The sequence below is a fragment of the Lactuca saligna genome, chromosome 5 (assembly GCF_052625555.1).
Source record: "Lactuca saligna cultivar CGN05327 chromosome 5, ASM5262555v1, whole genome shotgun sequence".
In the NCBI taxonomy this organism is placed as follows: Eukaryota; Viridiplantae; Streptophyta; class Magnoliopsida; order Asterales; family Asteraceae; genus Lactuca; species Lactuca saligna.
In genome coordinates, this window is record NC_136421.1 from 292712282 (window position 1) to 292736012 (window position 23731).

The 23731-nt window shown below is 34.5% G+C and overlaps 1 protein-coding gene across 1 annotated transcript; it reads right to left on the reverse strand.

Moving 5' to 3' along the window:
* Positions 1-19308: 19308 nt before the first annotated feature.
* Positions 19309-20927, reverse strand: LOC145048207 (UDP-glycosyltransferase 76H1-like). The gene is made up of 2 exons (XM_078996642.1): positions 20367-20927; positions 19309-20304 (listed from the first exon to the last, which is right to left on the reverse strand). Exons 1-2 carry the CDS (start codon positions 20848-20850, stop codon positions 19439-19441), a joined length of 1350 nt encoding a protein of 449 aa, XP_078852768.1. The 5' UTR covers positions 20851-20927; the 3' UTR covers positions 19309-19438.
* Positions 20928-23731: the final 2804 nt, after the last annotated feature.

Genomic DNA, 23731 nt, shown 5'->3' on the forward strand with positions numbered 1-23731 from the left:
TTGTCTATGATCTTTACTTTTTGAATTAGATCAATTAAACATAACTCCAATGATCCTCTTTTCATAGCCCAAATCCATACTGCAAATGCAAGAATTCCAAATTCATGTCATTTACTGAAATCTGTTAGATTCTAAACTTATATGCATAGATCCTCTTGTAATGATTATGCATAAAGTCGCAAAGACTTGACAATAAACATTACAGAGCATTCCAAAGGAGATCAAATCCTTGGAAACATCCTTCTTGCATTAAGTTTCCTAATCTTACTTTTTGAATTAGATGAATTAAACATAACTCCAATGATCCTCTTTTCATAGCCCAAATCCTTACTGCAAATGCAAGAATTCCAAATTCATGTCATTTACTGAAATCTGTTAGATTCTAAACTTATATGCATAGATCCTCTTGTAATGATTATGCATAAAGTCGCAAAGACTTGACAATAAACATTACAGAGCATTCCAAAGGAGATCAAATCCTTGGAAACATCCTTCTTGCATTAAGTTTCCTAATCTTACACAGATTGAATAATTTATAACTTTGAAACATTTCCATATTCCATTTTGACTATCACTTCTAAACAAGAGTTGCCTCCTTACAGATTATGTCAATATGGTCCTTCCAGAATTATCATTATACTTCCAATTGTCCTTGAGCAACCAATCTTTGGTAAACCTTAGATTGTCCTCGACAATTGTTTAATCCTTTTAGTCATATCCAATTCTAGACCTTTTCCCTTCTTAATGCCCTAGACATTTGGAAAATTTTAGAACGGATGAATATAGCACATGTAATCGATCCTATATCCGAAGCATATGGGACACGATTCATGGTGTCTCACATAAAGACTAAACCAGTCTTTTGCTATAATATTTCCATTTCAATTTTCCAAGTTCTCATAATTCAGATTATGAAAAGGGATGTCGTAATCATAATCGAATTTTAGAACGCAAATAATGGACCCATATACATAATTTCCTTATGTTGAGCCATTCCAACATGAAATTCATATATATATATATATATATATATATATATATATATATATATATATATATATATCCTTGACTAAATACGATTAAAACCTCAATGTAAGCTTTTAGATTTGAGATGAAGTATAATTTCCTCTCCCTTAATTATAACAAAACAACTTTTTTTTTTCTAATTGAAACTTTGTTTTCTATAATTAACATTGCTAACTTGCAACCTTTATCATAATTATCATGCTCCCACTAAAATGATGATTATTAGCATAACACTTATGTTCCCACTAGCTTTGACATGTACTCAGAAATTAGTTGACTTTCTTACCAAAGTTCAGATTTCTGATACTAGATTGTTTTGATAAAACTTTATCAAAATTATACACCTCTTTTAGATAGCTCACAGGTGTGTCTAAACAATTTTAGAACTATGAAAAGGGATGCCATAATCATAGTCTCTATTCTTTAGACCTTTTCCACTTCTCACAAGTCCATGTTAGTGTGCTGGTAAACCACACACGCTCACTAACGACTTTGAGAATGCAAATATCACAATTGCTATCTAGCTAAAATCTACTTAGTGAAAGTGTTTCCTCACCATCATTTTCATGAATCGGAGAGAAACCTTATGACACTTAGATTTAATGGTGTATGAGTTCTTATCCATGTGAATTTTCAAAACCATAGTCACAAGACAAGGATAACCACAAATCCAAACTCATAAGGACTGAACTCAATCTTAATTTCTTGCCATTTGGCAGCTCAAGGGCCTGCCATTGCTTCCAAGTTGTTATGCAACCAATTGAGAACTCTAAGAACTCATATGCAAAGCCAACTTTAACTGGAATGGGCATAGAATATGTCAACACGATAGGTTATAAACCTCAAGTCGTGTGCTAGTGAAAACTTCAGGTTCTATTCTTGATTAGTTCTTGAGACTTTCAAGACCTTTAAGACTCCCATTGTCCTCTTGACATATAAGACTTTCTTGTTAGATATTCAAGAGATAGTGTGGATTCTAATCAAGACAAACACTTCACAAAATTGGCCTAAGTTGGTCTTTGTTTTATCCAAAACATCACAACTTACCAATTTCAAATGTACAAGAGTAGAAAACTTTTACTCTTACATTTGACAAGTGTTTTAAACCTTCTTTAAGACATGTCACTCAAGTTACAATCTTGGAGTATGACTCTAAGAATTGTTTTTTGGAACGAAGTATGAATCATCTTTTTGATTTAACCACTTCAACAATTCATAGCTCCTCTTCTTAGCTATAAGAAGGCACTTAGAGGATGAATTGTGATAAGGTCTCTAAATCATTAAGATGATCATAAAAACTGATACTAAAGTACTCTCTCATCTTTTCAGATTTGAGAAACTTTTATCCTTCTGCCTAGATTGATTCTTCTTATTCGCTCTGTCATACATTGGAACCTTTTCCAATGTCTCAGAATTACACTTAAGCTTGTAAGTATAACTAGATTTACTGAGCTTTACACCCCGCTCCCGAGTTATAGCAAAGAAAAGAAGATAAGAGAAAAGAAAGTAAGGAGAGAAAAGAAGAGAAAAGAAAGGAAAAAGAAATTGTCATTTGTGCTCCCGAGTTGGAGAGAAATGGAAGGAAAGTTAAACATTTTGTTCTTTCTTTTCAAATCCTCTCAAATCGGGAGGAAAGGTAGGAGGGAAAGTTTTCCTTTCATTTCCTTTCACTTCCTTCCTTTAATGAAACTCGGTAGCACCATTATCTCTTGATTTCCTCTCATTTCCTTCCATTTCCTTTCTTTTCTCTCTTTAAGTTGAACTCGGGAGTGGGGTGTTAGTAAACTATGACGAATAGTCTTATCAATCTTTTATGGTGGACTTAATCAGTGCACAAGAATGTGTACTTGATCCCTTAGTCCTTTACTTGACTCACACATCCATGTGAACAAGTAATTAGTCTTAATTTTCCAAAACTTGAAAGTTCTCATTCATCATGTTATACAACTTGCATGATTCCAAGTTCCGGTCCAATTGAGACTTGGATGATGAGAATCTTTCCTTATCTGGTAAGTTTAGACATTACCACAAATGAAAGAATCAATTTCATATTTCCACTCTTTCTATTAATGGAATCTTATAAGCAACAAAAATTTTCACAGATGTCATTGTAAGGATATTTTAAAATAAATAAAATCAGAAATTTTCTTTTTATTTTAAAACTTTGCGGAAGAACTTACCCTTAAAATCCATTTGAAAACTTGTTGTTATCTATTCCTAAGCAACATCTCATAACTCCTAAGAAGTAGCTCAAGAATCCAATCTTCAAACTATGCGATAGAAATCCATCTACGCGATCAGATTCAACATATTCTTTCTTTAAGTTTCTTTACTTTTCTTTGATTCTTAAAACATCAACATGTGACCCAGTCACATCATGTATCAGGAATCTCAGAATAGAGACTTAGCAGAGTTAGATAGTTGACTTTACCTGAAGTAGAGTCAAACTTATTGGCTTTAACATCCTTAGGTAAAATTGGCAGCTTCGCAACCAATGCCCCTTCCTTTGGCAATTTAACATATGGACGCTTTGGTAATGGTACTATCTCAGACTTAGCTTTTCTCTTTACCATTTGGTCAACCGAGTTGACTATGGCCGATCCCTTTCCATTAGGAAGAGAGAGCTTTACTGGACATCCAATGTCATTATTGTCAATGTCTATAAAGTTTTAGGAAGTTGATCTTTAGTAAATAGATAAGATCATTAAGGGTCTTGTCATAGTCTGTTTCATATGAGTCCCAAAGGAGCTCACTGTGTGACTTAGAAAGTGATTTAACCACCAACTTTCTCAAGACTTTGACACCCAACTCTCCCGGTTTGTCAATATGTGACTACATCTCCAATATGTGATCACACCTAGACCTTGCCTTCCCAATACGGCTTGAGTGACCTTGAACTTGTGGGTTAGGGAGAATAATTGGAGGAAGTGAAAGAAGTATGATTTCCATGGGACATCATCTTCATTTAGGAAAACTTGTTTCAAGAGATTTGGGAAGATCATAAATGTCTAAACCAGACATCTTTTAGAAGATATTCAAGATAGTTGATTTAAAGTCCTTAATATGACACCCAATATGAAATATTAAGGCTAGGACCCAACAAACTATTTTATAACTTAGAAGAGGGATGCCGTAATCCAAGCTATAAAATATTTGAAGGTAGGTGAATGATGATTCACCAATTTCCACCAAGATAAACGAAATTTATTATTAGGTTTTAATTAGATTTGAAACTCCTAGATCTTTTGAGATTCATTGAACTGTTCAATGGCATGTTTCAATCTCGAGTGTGCCCTTCAGGTTTTGTGACTGGGATGCCGAGGATCACAAAACAAGGTGTGAAGTAACCATGCAAATTACTTGGTACCATTAAGTGTTTACCCCTCAATCGATGTGTCGGTTAACCACACACGCTCCATCGATACTATGATAAACATTAAGTTACCCTTTGCCTTCCTTGTTAAATACGAGTTAGTGTGCCGGTTAACCACACATGCTCCACTAACCGACTTAAACAAAGTGCAAAGTGTAATTTCATGGATTGGCACCTTATTCACATTTTCCTAAGTAACTAAGATTCGGTATTATTAAGAGTTTAGTTACTTAGTATTTATCATTAATACTTTTAATGAAGGGAGAATTCTAGTCTTGTCAAACCCGTTCGACTAACGACCCTCCACCAGTCAAGGAAGCGGTGGGTGAGAGTGGACACCCATTAAACTGCCATTTTATAGGCAGTAACCTTATATCCCCCTTATAGATCGGCTTCGTGAATGAGGCCTACTAACGGTAAGACTGACTTTACTCTTATACATATATATAAATATTATTAACTTATAATATTATAAAGTATAAGGGTTGAATTTTAACTTTTAAAATTCTAAAGGGCTAACTTGGAATTAAAGTATTCATAAGAGAAAACTTTTCAAATTCCAAAACTTGAGGGCATGTTTTGAAAATATTCAAAACTAATTAATTCCATAACTTATGTGTTTAAAGTAGTTTTAATCCAAAAACTCTTCAAGTTCCATAACTTGAGGACAAGTTATGGAAGACTTTAAACTAATAAAAGAATGTAACTTTTTCTTTATTTGTAACATATGTAATTAATTAAGGTTACACATTTTAATGATTTAATGAAGTGACTCTTGAACTTCCATAACTTGAGGACAAGTTATGGAGTCATCAAAGCATTCAATGAAAACAAGACTCTTCATTTTTGTAACCTATGTTAACTTTTATGAGTTTTAAGATTCATAAATGTGACTTTTAAGTTACATAAACACATTTTATAAACTTCTTTTGGATTAATTTGGATTAAAACCAACTATCACATAATTTTTTCATTAATCTAAATTCACTCATAAAACAAGCTAACACAAAAAACTTTTGGTGATCCATAACTTATTCTTAAGTTATGGAATTCTTTAAAACATTAACACCAAATTTTGTAACTCCATAAAAACTTTGAATCAATTTTTTTTTAAAACCTTTTCATATCCATAACTTATGGAGGTTTCAAAAAATAAAACTATATAGATCAAACTTTTAAAACTAATAAAATAATCATATCATTTTATCTTTTACTAAATTTGACCTAATTCAACTCATATAGCAAATTATTCAAATTTTACAAATAATTAGTTTTTCACAAGAACAAGTAATTATCTTAAAATTTGACAAACTTCATGTTTTCTTTTACCTTTTTTTTTCAACTTTGAAAATAAAATGTTTGCATCAATATAACGAAAACTAACATGGCTCTGATACCATTGTTGGGTTTTGAGCATTCTAACACTCCTAAGTGTACATGCAACCCTAAATACCTTGGATCTATGTTTTCTCTATTATACATACAAATATGATCTTTCCAAGGTATTCATCCTAACTAGCATAATAACATGATTCATATGAATATATCAAATTAGAATTACATACCTCTTTGATGTAGAAAGTCTTCATGAAGCTTGAGTGCCTAGTGCCCCAAGTGTCTCACCTCAAATGGTTCACACAACACTAAATACACTTGGAATAACTTGAGAGAAACTTGAACACTCCTTGAAATCGTTTAGCCCTCACACTCACACATAGTGCATGATTTCTTGAGCCATGGGATTCTTTTATATGGTGGCTATTAGGGTTACACCATGTAACTCATGACTTTACCTATTCCTTATGCTCCATGGATTTTAACCTTCATGGAGTATCCATGGGTCACCCATATATTTAATTAGTCTTCTTTTGATCACTTAATTAATTCCAAATTAATTCTTGATCAATACTAATTAAATAACCTTATTAATATATTAGAACTTGTAATATATGAACAAACCTTAAGTGTTATTTCTCTCATTTTAGTCTATCCAAATGCATGATGCCATGCAACCCAAATAGACCATGCCGGGTTGGGTCAAGTCTTACCAGTTATAGTTATGGACTTAGACATTAATCCAACAGGTTTGTCCACTTGTAGAGGTGTGCTTGAGAGATGTAGTTCATAGTGATTAGTGAGTGAGATATTTATGAATCTCTAGACTAGATCCGTTTTTGTACTCATTTACTATGATCAAATATATCTTTTAGCACCCAAATTACCATGTTCAAATGTGCAAGCTTAAATTCCGCATGCCAAATCATGTTCTTTGTCACTACACCTCTCTCATATGCTCTTCAAGTTGCTCCTGAATCTTGGAATAGATCAGGATGTTATTTATATACACAATCACAAAAAACTTATCAAGTATAGGTCTACACACGCGATTTATGAGATCTATGAATGTTGATGGAGCATTGGTGAGCCCGAAGGGCATCACCACGAACTTGTAATGACCATAATGAGTTTGGAAGGTCGTCTTTTGCATATCCTCCTCTTTGACCATCATCTGATGATAACCTGAACACAAATCAATATTGGAAAACCAAGATGCGCCCTGAAGCTTGTTAAACAAATTGTTGATCCTCAGGAGTGGATAAAGGTTCTTCACCGTTAGCTTATTCAACTCCAAGTAGTCGATACACATCCGATGCGACCCATCCTTCTTCTTCACAAACAAGATCGGTGCTCCCCATGGTGAACTACTTGGCCGAATGAACCCCTTGTTTAATTGCTTCTGTAGCTGGGTGGACAACTGTTGGGTTTGGTATACTACAACATCCTATGGTGCACATACAATCCTAAATACCTTGGATCTATGTTTTCATTAAATATACATGCAAATGGTTTCCAAGGTATTAAACCTACAACTAGGATGCATTTGATATAAACCATATAAAATACTAGTTAGGATAACATACCTTTTAATGGAGCTTGAAGTCTTGTTGTATTTGGCCTTAAAGAGCTTAGCCCCAATAGTGTGGAAGCCTCAAGTGGAATCACAACACACCTTGGACAAAGGAGGAACTTGAGAGAGAATTTCATGCACCCAAAAACACCATGAACTCCAAGAATACATTAGTTGCGATTTTAGGTAATGAAGTATGTATTTATATGTGGGATTTCTAGGGTCATGGATATAACCCAAATCCATACCCATTGGTCTTATGATCCATGGTTCATGTGGCCCAACTCTTTATGTATCCATACATAAACTTGGTCCAACATGGATCGTAAGCCCAACACATATAAATATAACTAATTAACATAATTAGTACCCATATATTTAATTAGTCTCTTTTTGATCACTAAATCAATTCCAAATTAATTCTAGATCAATACTAATGAAAACCATATGATTTCATATTAATATATTAGTACTTATAATATATTAATAAATCGTGTATAACCTTCTCTCAAGAGTTCATCCTAACAAATTATCCTGATGATATGCAACCCAAATGGATCATGTTACTCTCGGGTCAAGTACCTACCAATAATAGTTATGAGCTTAGACATCTAATCCGATAGTCTCCCACTTGGATAAGTCTAAAACTATTATTTCAAGTATGACTTCATAACCCGACTAGAAATCGTAGGTCTTAAAGCCGCTGTCGAACTCTGAACAAATCAATGACATGTCCATTTGTTGTTTCCCGATTTTTCATTTATGACAACTAACTAATTGAACAAATCAAATCAGTACAGGCTTGGCCAAGCAGTTAGGGGTGTCATCACTAAATCATTGTGGGGCCCACAGATATCCCTTTTATCCTTATGAGGTAAAAGGAATGAATAAACTTCGACTCATATGCTTGTACTAACTACTTGTTGAATCATACACACAGGCACATTTTATGACATCAAGTTAATGATGCGTTTTCGTACAATCAATGTATAACCAACTCATACTCAACAACTTATATCTCTAGGTTTGAAGAATATAAGATATTATCGGCTCATGATTCACTCGTGATAAGATCCATAAAGTGATTGAAATGAGCATGAGTTTAATCCAATACTCAAATCTTATTCCAGGAGCACTCATGAATACTACAGCTAAGTCTAGCCACCTAGACAGACTACAAACCCATTCATGATAGTCTTCCATCAATACCTACTTCCAAAGTATGATTGACTGTGGACAGTTTGAATAACCTAGTTATTCAGGAAGTCAAAACATGCAAAGTGAAACACAAGAATAATACTAATCCTATATGTCCCCAACAGTTTGAGTGTAAATAAAAGAGCACCTTTTATCTAAGCACCATATAGATTACTCATTATTCATGTAAAGTTTTGAATTATCAACTTAATACTTGAATTAAAACAATAGTCATGGCATGCTCCAAGCATGCACACTATGTCTACCTATGGTCCTTTCTTTTGTGAAATAGATCAATTGAATATGACTCCAATGATGCCCATTTCACAATCCCAATCCCTTTTTAAAATGTAAGAATACCAAACTCTTGCCATTTACTGTAATCTGTTAGATTCTAAACTTATATGCAATGATTCTCTTGTAATGACTATGCACAAAATCACAAAGACTTGGCAACAAACACTACAAAGTATTCCAATGGAGATCAATTCCATGAAAACGAAGTCTCATATTCAAAGTACATTCCTTTGAACATTCTTCTTTGCATTAAGTTTTCTAATCTTACACAGATTCAGAGAATAACTTCCACCTATGGAAACAATTCCATATTACCATTTTGAGTATCATTTCTGAACAAGAGTTGCCACTTTTCAGAATACGTCAATGTGGTCCTTTCCAAAGTTTACATTATACTTCAAATTATCCATGAGTAACCAATCTTTGGTAAACCTCAGATTGTTCTCGACAATTGTTCAATCATTTTAGTCATATATGGTTCTATTCCTTTTCCCTCCTAATGCCCTAAGCATTTGGAAAATTTAGAATGGATGTAATCGATCCTATACCCGAAGCATACGGGACTCGATTCATGTTATAATTTTTTTTATTTTTCATGTTCTCACAATTCGAACTATGAAGAGGGATGCCGTAATCATAATCGAATTTTGAGAACGTAACATATATAGAATTTCCTTATGTTGAACCATTCAAACATAACATTCATATATATCTTTGACTAAAGTTGATTAAAATCTCAATCTAAGCTTGTAGAATTGGAATGAAGTATAAAATCCTCTCCCTTAATTATAACAAAACAACTTTTCAAAGCGAATTGAAACTTTTGTTTTCTATAATTAACATTGCTAACTTGCAATATTTACCATAAGAATCATGCTCTCACCAACATGATGATTATTGGCATAACACTTATGCTCCCACTAGCTCTGACATGTATCCAGAAATCTGTTGGACTTCTTAAAATCAATACTTTATTGCTTTCTTACCAAAGTTCAATTTTTCTAATACGAGATGCTTTGATAAGACTTTATCAAAATCATACACCTTTCCTTAGATAGCTCACATATGTGTCTAAACAATTATGAATAGGAGTGTCATAATTATAATGTTTAGACCTTCTTCCATTCTCACAAGTCTATGCTAGTGTGTCGATTAACCACAGACACTCCACTAATGACTTTAAGAATGCATATATCACAATTGGTATCTACTAAAAATCTACTTAGTGAAAGAGTTTCCTCACCATCATTTTCATGAATCGGAGAGAAAACTTATGACACTTTGATTTTTTATTATGTAAGTGTTCCTATCCATGCGAATTTGTCAAACCCATAATCATAAGACAAGGTTAGTGGCAAATCCAAATTCATATGGACTGAACTTGCCCGGTCTCATTTTCTTGTCACTTAGTAGCGCAAGGGTCTACCATTGCTTCCAGGTTGTTATGAAAACAATTGATAACTTATAGAACTCACAAGCACAGTCAACTTAACTGGAGTGGGCACAAAAATATGCCAACACAATAGGTTACAAACCTCAAGTTGTGTGCTAGCGATTAAACAATGGGTTTTATTCTTGATCAGTTCTTGAAACCTTTCCAAGATCTTTAAGACTCCCACAATCCTCTTGACATATAAGATTCTTTTGTCAAGAACCATTCCTTGACAAAACAAATATTCAAGAGTCAGTGTGGATTCTTATCAAGATAAACACTTCTCACAATTGGTCTTAGTTAGTCTCTGTTTTATCCAAAACATCACAACTTACCAATTTCAAATGTACAAGAGTAAGAAACATGTTACTCTACATTTGGTAAGTGTTATAAACCTTCTTTAGGATGTGTTACTTAAGTTACAATCTTGGAGTATGAATCTAAGACTTGTGTTGGAACCACGTATGACTCATCTTCTTGATCTAATCTCTTTAATAATTCATGACTCCTCTTCTTAGCCATAGGAAGACCCTAGGATGTACTTAGAGGATGAATTGTGATATGGTCCCACAATCATTAAGATGATCATAAAACATGATAATAAAGTACTCTCCCATCTTTTCAGATTTGAGAAACTTTTATCTTTCTACCAAATTTGATTCTTCTCATTCGTTCAGCCATACATCGAAAATTTTCCAATGCTTCAGAATTATACTTAAACTTGTAAGTATAAACATATTTACTAAACTTTAGTAAATCATGACGAATAGTCTTATCGATCTTTTGTGTTGGACTTGACCAGTGCACAAGAATGTGTACTCGATCTGTTAGTCCTTCACTTGACTCACATATACATGTGAACAAGGAAATAGTCTTAATTTACAAAAGATGAAAATTTTCATTCATCATACAATACAAGTTGCATGATTCCAAGTTTCTATCCAACTGAAACTTGGGCGGTGAGAATCTTTCCTTATTTGGTAAATTATGACACTGCCACAAATGAAAGAATCAAATCCATTTTCCAATATTGATATCAAATGGAAACATATAAACAACAATTTTTCACAAATGCCATTGTAAGGATAATTAAAATAAATAAAATCAAAACCTTTTTTTTTTTATTTTAAAACTTGCAGAAGAACTTACCCTTACAATGCAAATACATATGAAGACATGTTGTTAACTATTCCTAAGAAATCTATCCTAACTCTTAAGTAGCAGCTCAAAATTCTGATGATCGAACCATGCGATGGAAATCCATCTATTTACGATCAAAATCTGCTTACTCTTTCTTTAAGCTTCCTTACTTTTCTTAGATTCTACAAAACATCAAAGTGTAATTACATTACATCATGTATCGAGAATCTCCAAATAAGAACTTAATAGAGTTAGATAGTGGACTTTACCTGAAGTAAAGTCAAATCTTTTTGACTTTACCATCCTTATGATCTTTCATGTATATTTGGCAGCTTCAAAACCAGTGCCCCTTCTTTTGGCTAAAGAAACATGTGGACTCTTTGGAAATGGTACACTTGATTATCAAGACTTAGCCTTTCTCTTTACCATTGAGTCAAACGAATTGACCGTGGCAGATTCCTTTCCATTGTGAAGAGAAAGGTTTTCTGGACTTCCAATGTCACCATTATCAATGTCCAAATAGGTTTGGAAGTTGATCTTCTAATCAAATTTGCTTTACCACTCCTCCAAATCATTGTTGATTCAGCAGCACCAAGCAAATAGATAAGATCATTAAGGGTCATGTCATAGTCTGTTTCACAATAGTCCCAAAGGGAACTCACTATGTGACTTAGAAAGTGATTGAACAACCAACTTTCTAAAGACTTTGACACCCAACTCCCCTGACTTGTCAATATATGACTTCATCTCCAAGATGTGAGGATACGTAGACCTTGCTTGCCAATAGGACTTGAGTGACCTTGAACTATTCAAGAACTTGTGAGTTAGGGAGAATAATTGGAGGAGGTGGAGGAAGTGAAGTATGATTTCCATGATCCAACCATGGGATATCATCTTCATTAGGAAAGCTTGTTCCAAAAGGATGGGGAAAACCATAGTTATCTGAACTTAGACATCTATGAGGGAGAAATTCAAGTTTCAGTTGATTTAAATCCTTAACATAACACCCAATATGAAATATTAAGGCTAGAACCCAACAAACTATTTTATAACTTGGAAGAAGGATGCCGTAATCCAAGCTACAAAATATTTGAAGGTAGGTAAATGACGATTTACCAATTTCCACCAAGAAAAACAAAATAAATTATTAAGTTTTAATTGGATTGAAACTCCTAGATCTTTTGAGATTCATTGAACTTTCAATGGCATGTTTAAATCTCGATTGTGCCCTCTCAAGTTTGTGACTGGGATGCCGAGGATCACAAACAAGGTGTGAATAACCATGAAAATTGACTTGGTACTCTTAATTTGATCACCCAATCGATGTGCCGGTTAACCATACGCGCTCCACCGATCTATGATAAAACTTAAGTCACCCTTTGCCACACATTGTCAGTCCCATATTAGTGTGCCGGTTAACCACACACGCTCTACTAACGACTTAACAAGGGTGCAAAGTGTAATTTCATGGGTTAGCATCATTTCACATTTTCCTAAGTAACTAAGATTGAGAATTTATAAGTGTTTAGTTACTTAGTATTTATCATTATACATTTAATGTAAGGAGAATTATAGTCATTTCCTACCCATTCGGCTAACGACCCTCCACCAGTCAAGGAAACGGTGGGTGAGAGTGGACACCCATTAACCTACCTTTTTATAGGGAGTAACCTTATACCCCCTATAGACCGGCTTTGTATAGGCAGTAACCTTATATATATATATATATATATATATATATATATATATATATATATATATATATATATAATCATTAACTTTTAATATTATAATAGTATAAGGGTGTATTTTAATCAGTTAAAATAATTGGTGGTTTAATCTATTAATTAAACTATACTCTTAATTTCATTAAACTTAAACCATGTTTTTATGGAATTATTAAGTATTTTAATTAAACAATTTAATTAATTTAATGAAGTCCATAAAGTTTGAATTTTAACGTTTAAAATTCTAGGGTTTGGAATTAAAGTGTACATGGGGTGACTTTGAAGTACATCTAGATGAGATGAATGTTTTGGCATAATCAATGAATTTGTTCCACCGCTGACCAGAATGAAGCAGTGATTGATTACCGAGTTAGAAGAGCTAAAGATGGTGATTAAATACTTCGATGATATCGAAATTGATATTGTGAAAGATTAAGAAGAATTCAATGGATATTAAAGGAAAGGCTAACAGAGTTTTCAGACTCAATAGGCCAATACCTTGTCTAACATTGTGATATAGTATGCAGTTCGAGTGGTGTAATAAGAGCTGGTTTGTACCCTATACAGGATGCTCAGACTTATTGTTTAAATATAAAGAGTGACAATTGACTTCTATCCCATACGTACGAAAGTTGCATAGTGTGTTAAGCTGATTTTAACATACATGATTAGGGTGTTGAAATGAATCATTTGGTTGTGAAAGTCTGAGTGACTTACTTCTCTAAGTAATGTAGAATACTTAATTGAAGAAGTAATACACCCATAATATCGCATGTGAAGAGATATTGCTGTTAGGAATGACAGAGAACCAAGTTGAAGCTAGTAGAACATGATGAAATGTAGCTAAAATGAAGACTTCCTAGGATTGACTCGTATGAAGTAGACATTAAAAAATATACAAATGAGAAGCCGACCTTCTAAGATTAATGGCGATGTCATGGAAGGATGATATGCATGGAAACTTGCATGAGTTAGAAAATGATACAAGTAGTTGGAGATCATTTTTCTCCATACCGCTAGAGTATATTTTGGTTTAGTGAGCCTTGTAGACTAGCACTACCCGAGAAAGAATTTTTGTGAAAAGTTTGGAAATGAAATTCCTAGAGAACTATAAAAAGTGTGAGAATATGCTAAATCAAGCATATACGTGAGAAGGGTCCTAGAAGGTGAGTTTAAGAAAACAAAGATGTGCTTGATAGAGATGCGAAATTCCTAGTTGAGTCTAGGAGGATTTTTTGTATGTGCTTGTTTGAACATACTCATGCGTGATAAGTTGCTTTGTGATTTTTGGTATGGTGACTTAGGGACTATATGACAACTCTCGGGATAAGTATGAGTAGGTGTGAAAAGTAGTAGCGGCCTATACTACACGAAGCACAGGACTTGCACTTGGATCAGAAAAAGTCAGAAGGTAACTAAGGCATTGGTAGCTAAGTTTATTTCATCAGTTCCATCATTAACATCATTTTAGTGATGACTAGGAATATGATATTCTGTTCAAAACCTACTGGTTATAAAGAATCAATTCTGGTTGATATAAACCTGTAAAGTGAGTTGATTAGTTCAGAGAACCATGTTTGGTGTAATGACCAACTTTAGTCAAAAGATTAGAGAAGGATACAATCATCATTAGGTACACTTTTTCTTTGTTTTTTGGTCTAATTGGTCAATATCATTCTCTATTTAAGGTCCAAAGAATGAAGTGAAAATCTCTTAATGGCTTACAACAATGAAAGAAATGTAGGTTGTACTATACACTTACGAAAATTCTTTATCTTGCTCGAAGTCTGTTTTTATGCATTAATATATATATATATATATATATATATATATATATATATATATATAATAGTAATGATGCATTGGAGCTCACTCCTAATAGGTCACAACCTACCAAAAGCAAAGAAGTATGCAGAACTACAAGGAATGTTGTGTGTGCTAAAAACAGATGCACAAATAGATATATTAAATTTAAAAAGTTTCAAAAGAGGAAATATTGTAACTTTCATGAAAATTGCTGCAATATTTAAACATCTTATACTTTTTCTTGCTTGTTCAAAATTGGATAACTCATAAACTTCAGTAAGAATAAGGATTGAGTGTGAAAGAAAATGAAAAGTCCATTTTCATGTCAATTACCAAGGATATTGTAAATTATAAATTTGGTCCCTATGTTTAGCTCTTTTCTATTTTGTACCTTTTTTTTTTTTTTTTTTTTTTTTTTTTTTTTTTTTTTTAAGTTTTGGTCATTATTTGGGGGTTTTATAACACTTTTGGTCCATGCTTGAAATAAAATGACTATGTTACCCTTCTCTCCCCATGTCATTTCCCTTTGCTTTCCCGTTTAACTTATAATATATAAATAATGTGAATTTAAATAAATAAATAATATTTTTTAAAAACTACTTGTAGGTTTCTAACAATTTAGAATCCTGAAGTAATGGCGGCTCTTGCTGGATCAGTGGCAGATTATAGGGAACAAGTTACTTGCTGAATTTAGTTATAAAGAAATGAAAAAGGGTTGTACCGTGTCACTAAACTTTCATTTCTTGTTATCAAGGCATTCTTCTTTGAATTTTAGGCCATGTTTACGTTGGATCAACATTTGGTTTTAAATAGTTAGCATTGTACTTGAGGATTTAACCATATTATTTTCATGAAGTTGGTCCCACCTAATACTTTGAAGCTTCATCAGTATCGAGCAAGAGCTACAAAAAAACGTGGCAATGGAAACATTATGGTTTCTTTGTCCTATCCTATTTATCTTTCTATTTCCACCAATAGAGTTGGTGTGAATTATAACGTGATAATTTCCTATCCTAGTAAAGGAACTTTTGTTGTGACTTATAAATTGATAATTTCTAATCCTATTTATCTTTTTTTTTCCACCAATAAAGTTGATACCACAATTCTCTAAACAGGGTAAAAATATTCAAAAAGTGTGAATTTCTACAAAGCACCATGCTTTTTACAAGAATTTTCAGAAAGTACAATGTTATTTATGATGTTAAATTCCATACAAGATAATGACCTTTCTCGATACATTCAAAACTTCAGAAAGAGATTTTGTACATATTATAGATATGTTTAATAAATATAATTCCATGTATGTGTTAAATCCTTCAAAATAGCATGTGTCTACTATGTAAATAAAATCGAAAATTTTGAATTTTAAACGAAGTACAGTGCTATTTAATAGACTTTCAATAAAATACATTGTTATTTACGACGTTAAATTCCAGGAAGTACCATGCACTTTTCAGAAACACGTTTCACTTAATATACTTAATATACGTGCACTTTTATTTCTAGAATTTTCCATATTCCAAGGTTATCGTCAATTTATCCTTTTTTGTAGAATCTTTAATAGCAATATCTAAACAAGTATGCATAATGTAATGTAGACAAGTATCATCAAATATTTTGGGAGTGTGTAACATTTATCTAGCACATACAACTTCATCAAATAGTTTGGAAAAACAGAATTTCAATTTTATGAAATACTTGCATAATGTACTATTACAAGTGCTTAAAGTTTATGTTAAAAATAACAACCTACTTAGATTTTAGAAAGACAACAAGCAAAAAAAATGATCATATAACAATAATACCCTTTATAACTTGGTTATAACTTGTGTAACAATACTAACATCGGGAAAAAATAAACATATTACAAGATACCAATTACACAAAATCATTACATTCTTCGATATACATCATCAATACAAACAAAAACTACCACACCACTACAAAATTAGAATAACACCATTCTCACCCATCTAAATCAACGAAACTTAAATCATCTGAAACATTTTAAGAATATACATTACACGTCATTATGAAAAACTCAAATTTACCCTTCATGATCGTACTAGCACGGTCCGTTTAAATTTACTAGTATATATATTTGGAGAGAGATCAAGATGAGGTTAGAATTTTTTATTTTAATTAGAAAATAAGGAAATTGATTAACAAAGACAAGAATTTTTTTCAATAATGGTCCCTTTAGTATTCGAAAATTGGCAAGGCGAGGACAAATTTAAAATACACTTTAAATATGGACTAGTGGTTTTTAAAAAGTTACAACTTTGGCCCCTTTTTAACATTTTGTTAGTAAATCTGGGTTAGTTATACGTGAAATGAAAATTTTTAAAATTTCTCACCCCTTTGCTCTCTCCTCTTCTCTTTTTATGAATAGTAGATGAAGGTAGTTGTGATGGTGGTGGCGACAGTAGTCGAATGTGGTGGTGGCGGAGTGGCTAAAAGCAATGGTGATGATGCTAGTGGCTAAAAGTGGTAGTGGTTTAAGTTGAAGGTTGTGATGTTGGTAATGGAAGTGGTTGAAGATGGTGGTGGTGGTATTTGTTGTTGGAGGTGGTTGTGATTGTGATTGTGATTGTTGAAGGGGTTGATGGTTGTGTTGGTGGTGCTAGTTGTGTAGTGGCTGAAGGTAGTGGTGGACTGGTGGCGATGGCTGAATGTGATGGTGGTGGCAGCGACTGAAGGCGGTGATAGTTTCCGGGCCCAGTTTATAGCATGTGCAAGGTGGGCATTGGAATAGGGCATACAATTTTAAGGGGCTCGTTCTTTTTGTGTATGTATAGTTTAGCCTAATTCAAACCTAAAGCAGTCCAACATCATCAACTCATCGTCGTACGGGAGAAGGTTGTGTCAAACAGATGCCAGAAGGCAGCGATCAAGTTGTCATTCAGAAAAAAAAAATAGCGATCGCCGATCAGCGTCTAGAATTCCAACGACAGCGAAACAGCTACATCAACTTAACGAGACAGGGGTGAGGGTTCGATTATCACTTTATGATTCTTCATTCTTGGTCTTGCTAATCAGGTAATACCGATACTGTAATAAATTATGAGAAATCAAGGAATTAGACTTATCAGTTTATAATTGTCAATTACATACTTGAATGTTTGAATGAATTATAGAATAAATAGATTATCAGATTCTTAGATTCATAGAAATCAGTTTAATAGTTTATCATCATGTCATATTATGAGATTAAAATCTAATTGACTGATTCAATCAGATGATATAATGTTGAATGAATGATTCGAAATAGATTATTAGAAATTGAAATTAACTTATGAGATTATGTTTACTATTGATCATTTTAAACGCATGTATGCTAGATGTTTGATATAAATGGATGCTTGTCGGTGGTTCAAGGGGTTAGTTCGCATGAAAAGAAAGAAAAAAAACAAGACCCCAAAAAATCGAGGTAATTTTAATTCCCTGTGTGACTTTTGAGGTCAAACTAAACACTTCCTAATTTCAAAATGAACACAAATTACATCTTTATTTTGATGCTGCTACACCATGTTTTGAAAACCGGACCGGACCGGCCGGTTCGACTGATTCAACCGGGAACCGGTACCGGATCCAGTTCTTAAATGCCAAAAAACCGGTATACATTTGAACCAGTGAAAACCAGTAAAAACCGGTTGAACCGGTAAAAACCGGTCCGGTTGAACCGGCAAAACCGGTCAAAACCGGAAATGTTATAAAAATTTTATTTTATTTTTTCATTTTTTGTATTTTTTATATAATTAAATATAACTATGACTTCATCCGGTTTTCCCGGTTTTTGAGACCGATCCAACCGGTTGGACACCTGAACCATCGAACCAGTAAGACGACCGGTTCGGTCTCCGGTCCGGTTTTCAAAACATTGCTGCTACATATCTAACTTCAAAAACTCGTTACCAATTTAAGAACTTTTATCTAAATTACCATAAATTTTAGAAGATTTCATAAGCATTTTGAAGTTGAAGATCTTATGTTTAACCTTAAAAAGTCAAAACATGATACCAAAATCACAAACGACATAAAGGGCCAGGATTCCTTTCGGGTTATTGAACAAAGCACTTGAAAAAAAGAATTTGCTGAAATTTGAATCCAAACTGCATATCAGGCACGTTGAGCATAAATATAAATATAAATTCTTATACTTTTTTATACTAGGAATATTATATTTTCATATACTAAAATTCCATTTTTTGAAACAAAAGCAGGCAAGAAAAGCTTTATGTTCTTAAAATGAGCCGATATGTAGTGTTTCTAAAGTTAGCCTCACCCACCATATGAACCATTTTATAATATGTCAAAAACAAATTTAAACAAAATATTTAAAACGTATATTAGATATTTCAAAGTCGACCAAACTTTTTTTTTTGTGAGCGACAAAAACCAGTTAACCACAAAGATTTTAGTCATTTAGGTATATATAAACCCCACTAGAAAATGACATTTCATTATTACTCTATTCCGCAACTTTCAATCATACTTTAGAATTAGAAACATCGATGTGGATGCTACCTAAATTACAATGACAAGATGAACTCTACCAAATCATTCATGGAGTTTCGTGAAGAACCGCCATGGGTAACTGCAACCCTAACCTGTTCTTCAATCTCCATAGCCCTACGCCTCATCTCTTCTCCTTCTTTGCTCACCAAAACTCTCCTGATTGCACTCTTGATCTCCCCTCTCTCCACAACCATTTCCAAACCCATCTTCCAGACATAACTCAAATACCTAGCATTCATCATTTGATCGATACTAAACGGTTGACACAGCATCGGAATCCCTTCGCATATACTTTCCAAGGTCGAATTCCAACCACAATGGCTCCAAAATCCTCCAACTGCAGAATGGGCCAATACGTCCTTCTGGGGTGCCCACTTTACGATCATACCTCTCACCTTCATCTCGCTTACCAAATCCTCCGGCAAAAACTCGATCCAATCACACCCATGAACCGAACCCGGTCGAACCACCCATATGAAGGGCTGATTACTGTTGGCTATACCCCATGCCATTTCAGTTGCTATTTTTGCATCTATGGTTGCTAAGCTTCCTAAGCTTACGTAAATTACTGATTTGGGTGATTGTTTATCTAACCATGGAATGCAGCTGGTATCTTCTTCAAGGAAGCTAGTGGAAGGAGTTGGAGATGTTTTGTGCAACGGGCCGATTGTAAAAATCGGAACTTGGTAGTGATGACGAATCTGGGTCAGCGTTGACTGTTCAAGACATTCGAGGGTGTTACAAATGTAAGCAGAAGCGGGTGTTTTGGGGCTGATCATTGCGATCAAATCAAGGACTTCTTGTATTGGAAGGCCAATAAAGGGTAGATCTTTGTATCTGAATGGATGGAACTCTGGAATCATTTCCTGCAAAAAAGAATCTTTAAAGCAGAATTTTAGTACTTAGATTGTTTGTTTATGTGGGTTTTGGATTGTCGATTACCTTGTACAGGAAATCGACCTTCTTGATGGAGCTGCGGGATGATCCAGTAACTAGGAAGGATGGCTGCACAGCTGCTGCGCAAGATGATGGAGGGTAGACCCAGATCGCCGGCGAGGTTTCCTGCAAAAAACATGAGGCTATCATAGATGATAACGATTGATTCTTTTTCAGATGTTTCCTTTTGTGTATTTATCATCTGAATCAGGTGTTTCTCGAGATGGGGTCTGCAGTTTTCATTGAGAACTTTCAAGAACTGATTGATGCCGGAAGAGATGCCTATGCCGGATAAGTTGTCCGGCAGAGGGAGGAGGATGAAGTCAGGGTGATTAGAAGGGTCTGGTGGGTTGAGCTCGGAGTGAGCAAAGATTATGGAGAACCCTTTCGATTGAAGGTATGAGCCTAGCTGGAGCATGGGCGTCATGTGGCCGTGAAGTGGACTTGATATCAGCACCAGCTGCCACCGTCTTCTGCCGTGCTCCGCCATATTTCTCTCTCTCTCGGAGATTGGATGGCTAATATCTGTAATGGGTGGCAATTGTTTATAGATGGATTTCTAGTTTGGTTGTTCCTCTCACAAGGTTTGACTTTTATTCTTAAAGATTTATTTATAATAAATAAATAACATTGCGTTTTGTACGGCACAGCCGATGATGGATATGAACATGGTCAACACTAAACTATACACGTCTGTCTCGCAAAATATGGGTGCCAAACTAAATATTCCAAATTTAAGAATTTAAGAATTTGAGAATTCAAGAATAAAATTTTTTATGAATCGGAAAGAGGTATACAAAAAGTATATATATATATATATATATATATATATATATATATATATATATATATATATATATATATATATATATATATATATATATATATAGAGAGAGAGAGAGAGAGAGAGAGAGAGAGAGAATAAACAAGAAATCAAGAAGAAACGATCCACAGGTTCCGTTCGAAGTGCATCGATCTCCAATAAATATGGATATGGACCACCAAGGCGGCGGATCAATGGGGATGATAGACAACGGACCAGTGGAAGGAGTGTCGCCGGCAACGCCAATGTCAATGGATGGTATGATGGGATTGGATCACGGCATGACACACATGACTTTTTATTGGGGGATGAACGCTTGGATTCTTTTTGAAGGATTTCCCGGAGCAAACACCTGTGGCACCCATTACCCACTCGACAAACTCCAGAATGACCATTGCCACACTTTTCACAAGTGTTGCCCTGCTGACCCCCAATCCTAGAATCAACGGTCTTAAATCGCTTCGGTGCCGGCTGTGACTATGCTAGGGCCTGCCGCTGCTCCCTCAACTGCAACTCAATCTTCAACTCACGCTGCCTAGTGGCCTCCTGCAACTTTAGTAAGGTATCACATTGTTGGGTAGACACAGACTAACGGATGTCAGTCTTAAGCATGCTCAGATAATGTGTTATTTGAGCATGCTTAGAAATAAACTCTAGGCAGAACATTGCCCTCTCCGTGAACATGCAAATGATCTCCGTCACCGACTCACCATCCTGCCTCAAACCTAAAAACTCCTGAGCTAATCGTTCCCGCTCAACTCGTGGAATGTAACGAGCGCGGAACATATCCTAGAAATGCTCCCAAGTAACTACAGTTCTCTGATCATCTGTATACGACCCAGTTGTCAACCTCTACCAGTCCTTTGCCCCGAACCTCAACAGGCTCATAGCACACCTGACCTTCTGGTCAGTAGGACATGAACATGTAAAGAAGCACTGCTCCACATCAGAAACCCGTCTCATGGCTTTGATGGGGTTCTGATGTAACGCCCACAGATCCAGCCTAGTTAATTTATAGATAATAGGGGTCGAAAATGACTTTTTGAAAAAAGAGTATTTAAAATAAATAATCTTAACTAAGTTGTAGAATACGTCTCAAGGGTTCCGTACATATAAAGAACGTTGAAATCCGAGTTATAACGAAGAAGTTATGGTCCGTCGAAGTTTTTCGGCAAAACCGGCACAACACCGGAAGACGTAAATAGTGAATTTACGATAGAGAACTTTTTAGCCTTAGTAATCTAAACAAAAGTCGTAGAATATGTTAAACTGAGAGCGTCTATAAAAACAACGCCCAAATCTGACTTCGTATGAGGAAGTTATGAATTTTCTAACATTTGGCATAGCAGTGCATAGCCCGAAACTCGAATTTTAGATCAAGCGGTTTTTGGCCTATACGACCTAAATGAGAATTGAAGATCTCATTAATAGGAACTCAACGGTAAAAAGACAGACGATAACAGTGTCCGTATGTAGAAGTTATGAATTTTACGCGGACATTTAACAGTATAATCTTCTCGTACTGTTAAATTTAAGATCGGTCGGCAATTAGCCGATGGAGTCAAAATGAAAGTTGTATATCTCATTTTTACATACGCGTGGATATAAAGAACGTCAAAAACGGAGGTCGTATGTGAAAGTTACGAATTTTAGAAATCGGAAGTGTGTTGTGCAAAAATGGGTGATGCGGCACAATCTTGGCCATTGCTTTCTCCCCAAGTCTTGCCACTAGATGGTGACATATGCCACCAAGTTCAGCCATTTTTCACCCTATAAATAGAACTTCTCCCACCCTCATTTTCTTCACACCTTTCCCATTCTTTCTTCTTTTTATTCTCTCTCTAGAACCTCTCTGTAGCCTCGACCCCCCCCCCCCCCCCCCCCGAAAAAGCCTAGGGAACCTCCCTAGCACTAGGCGGAAGCCCCAGAGTGCTCGACGGCTACGAGAAGAAGAGATTTTCGGCTCGGGAACGCTGCTCGAAGCAAAACCCGGTTTTCTATAAAACTAGATGTAAGTGAGCTACGCCTACGCTATTTTTAATATAACTTTTATTTAATTATAGTAACGTTATTAGGAACTTATAATAAGTACTTGAGCTATTATTATGGGTTATATAAGTATTGGTTAATGCTTATATAATAGTAATAATAGCTAGACTATTAATTAGTCTCGGCGAATAAGATACTAAACTCTAGTGGTAATAATACTAGGTTTCGTCGAAGGAAATTATTTTAAAGTAAACGAAGCGCTGTCCGAGTACCGAGTCACCGCCTTATCAAGTGAGTGCATGGTCCCTTTCATCTTACACATAGATATGAAGTATAAATTACGTGCTATGTGTGCATATTGTCTAAATACTTGCTGTCTATGCTGGGTGAAATATTTTTATACACATTTTAAATTATTTAAATTGTATATGTATTTTATATCTACAAAACGTGTTGGGTAAAACATGGGTAGATGTAATAGTTGATGTGTGACCAAATAAAATAATGAGATGCCTCGATATAGATGTTATTGATAATCCGGTCATCTAGAGGAGTATAG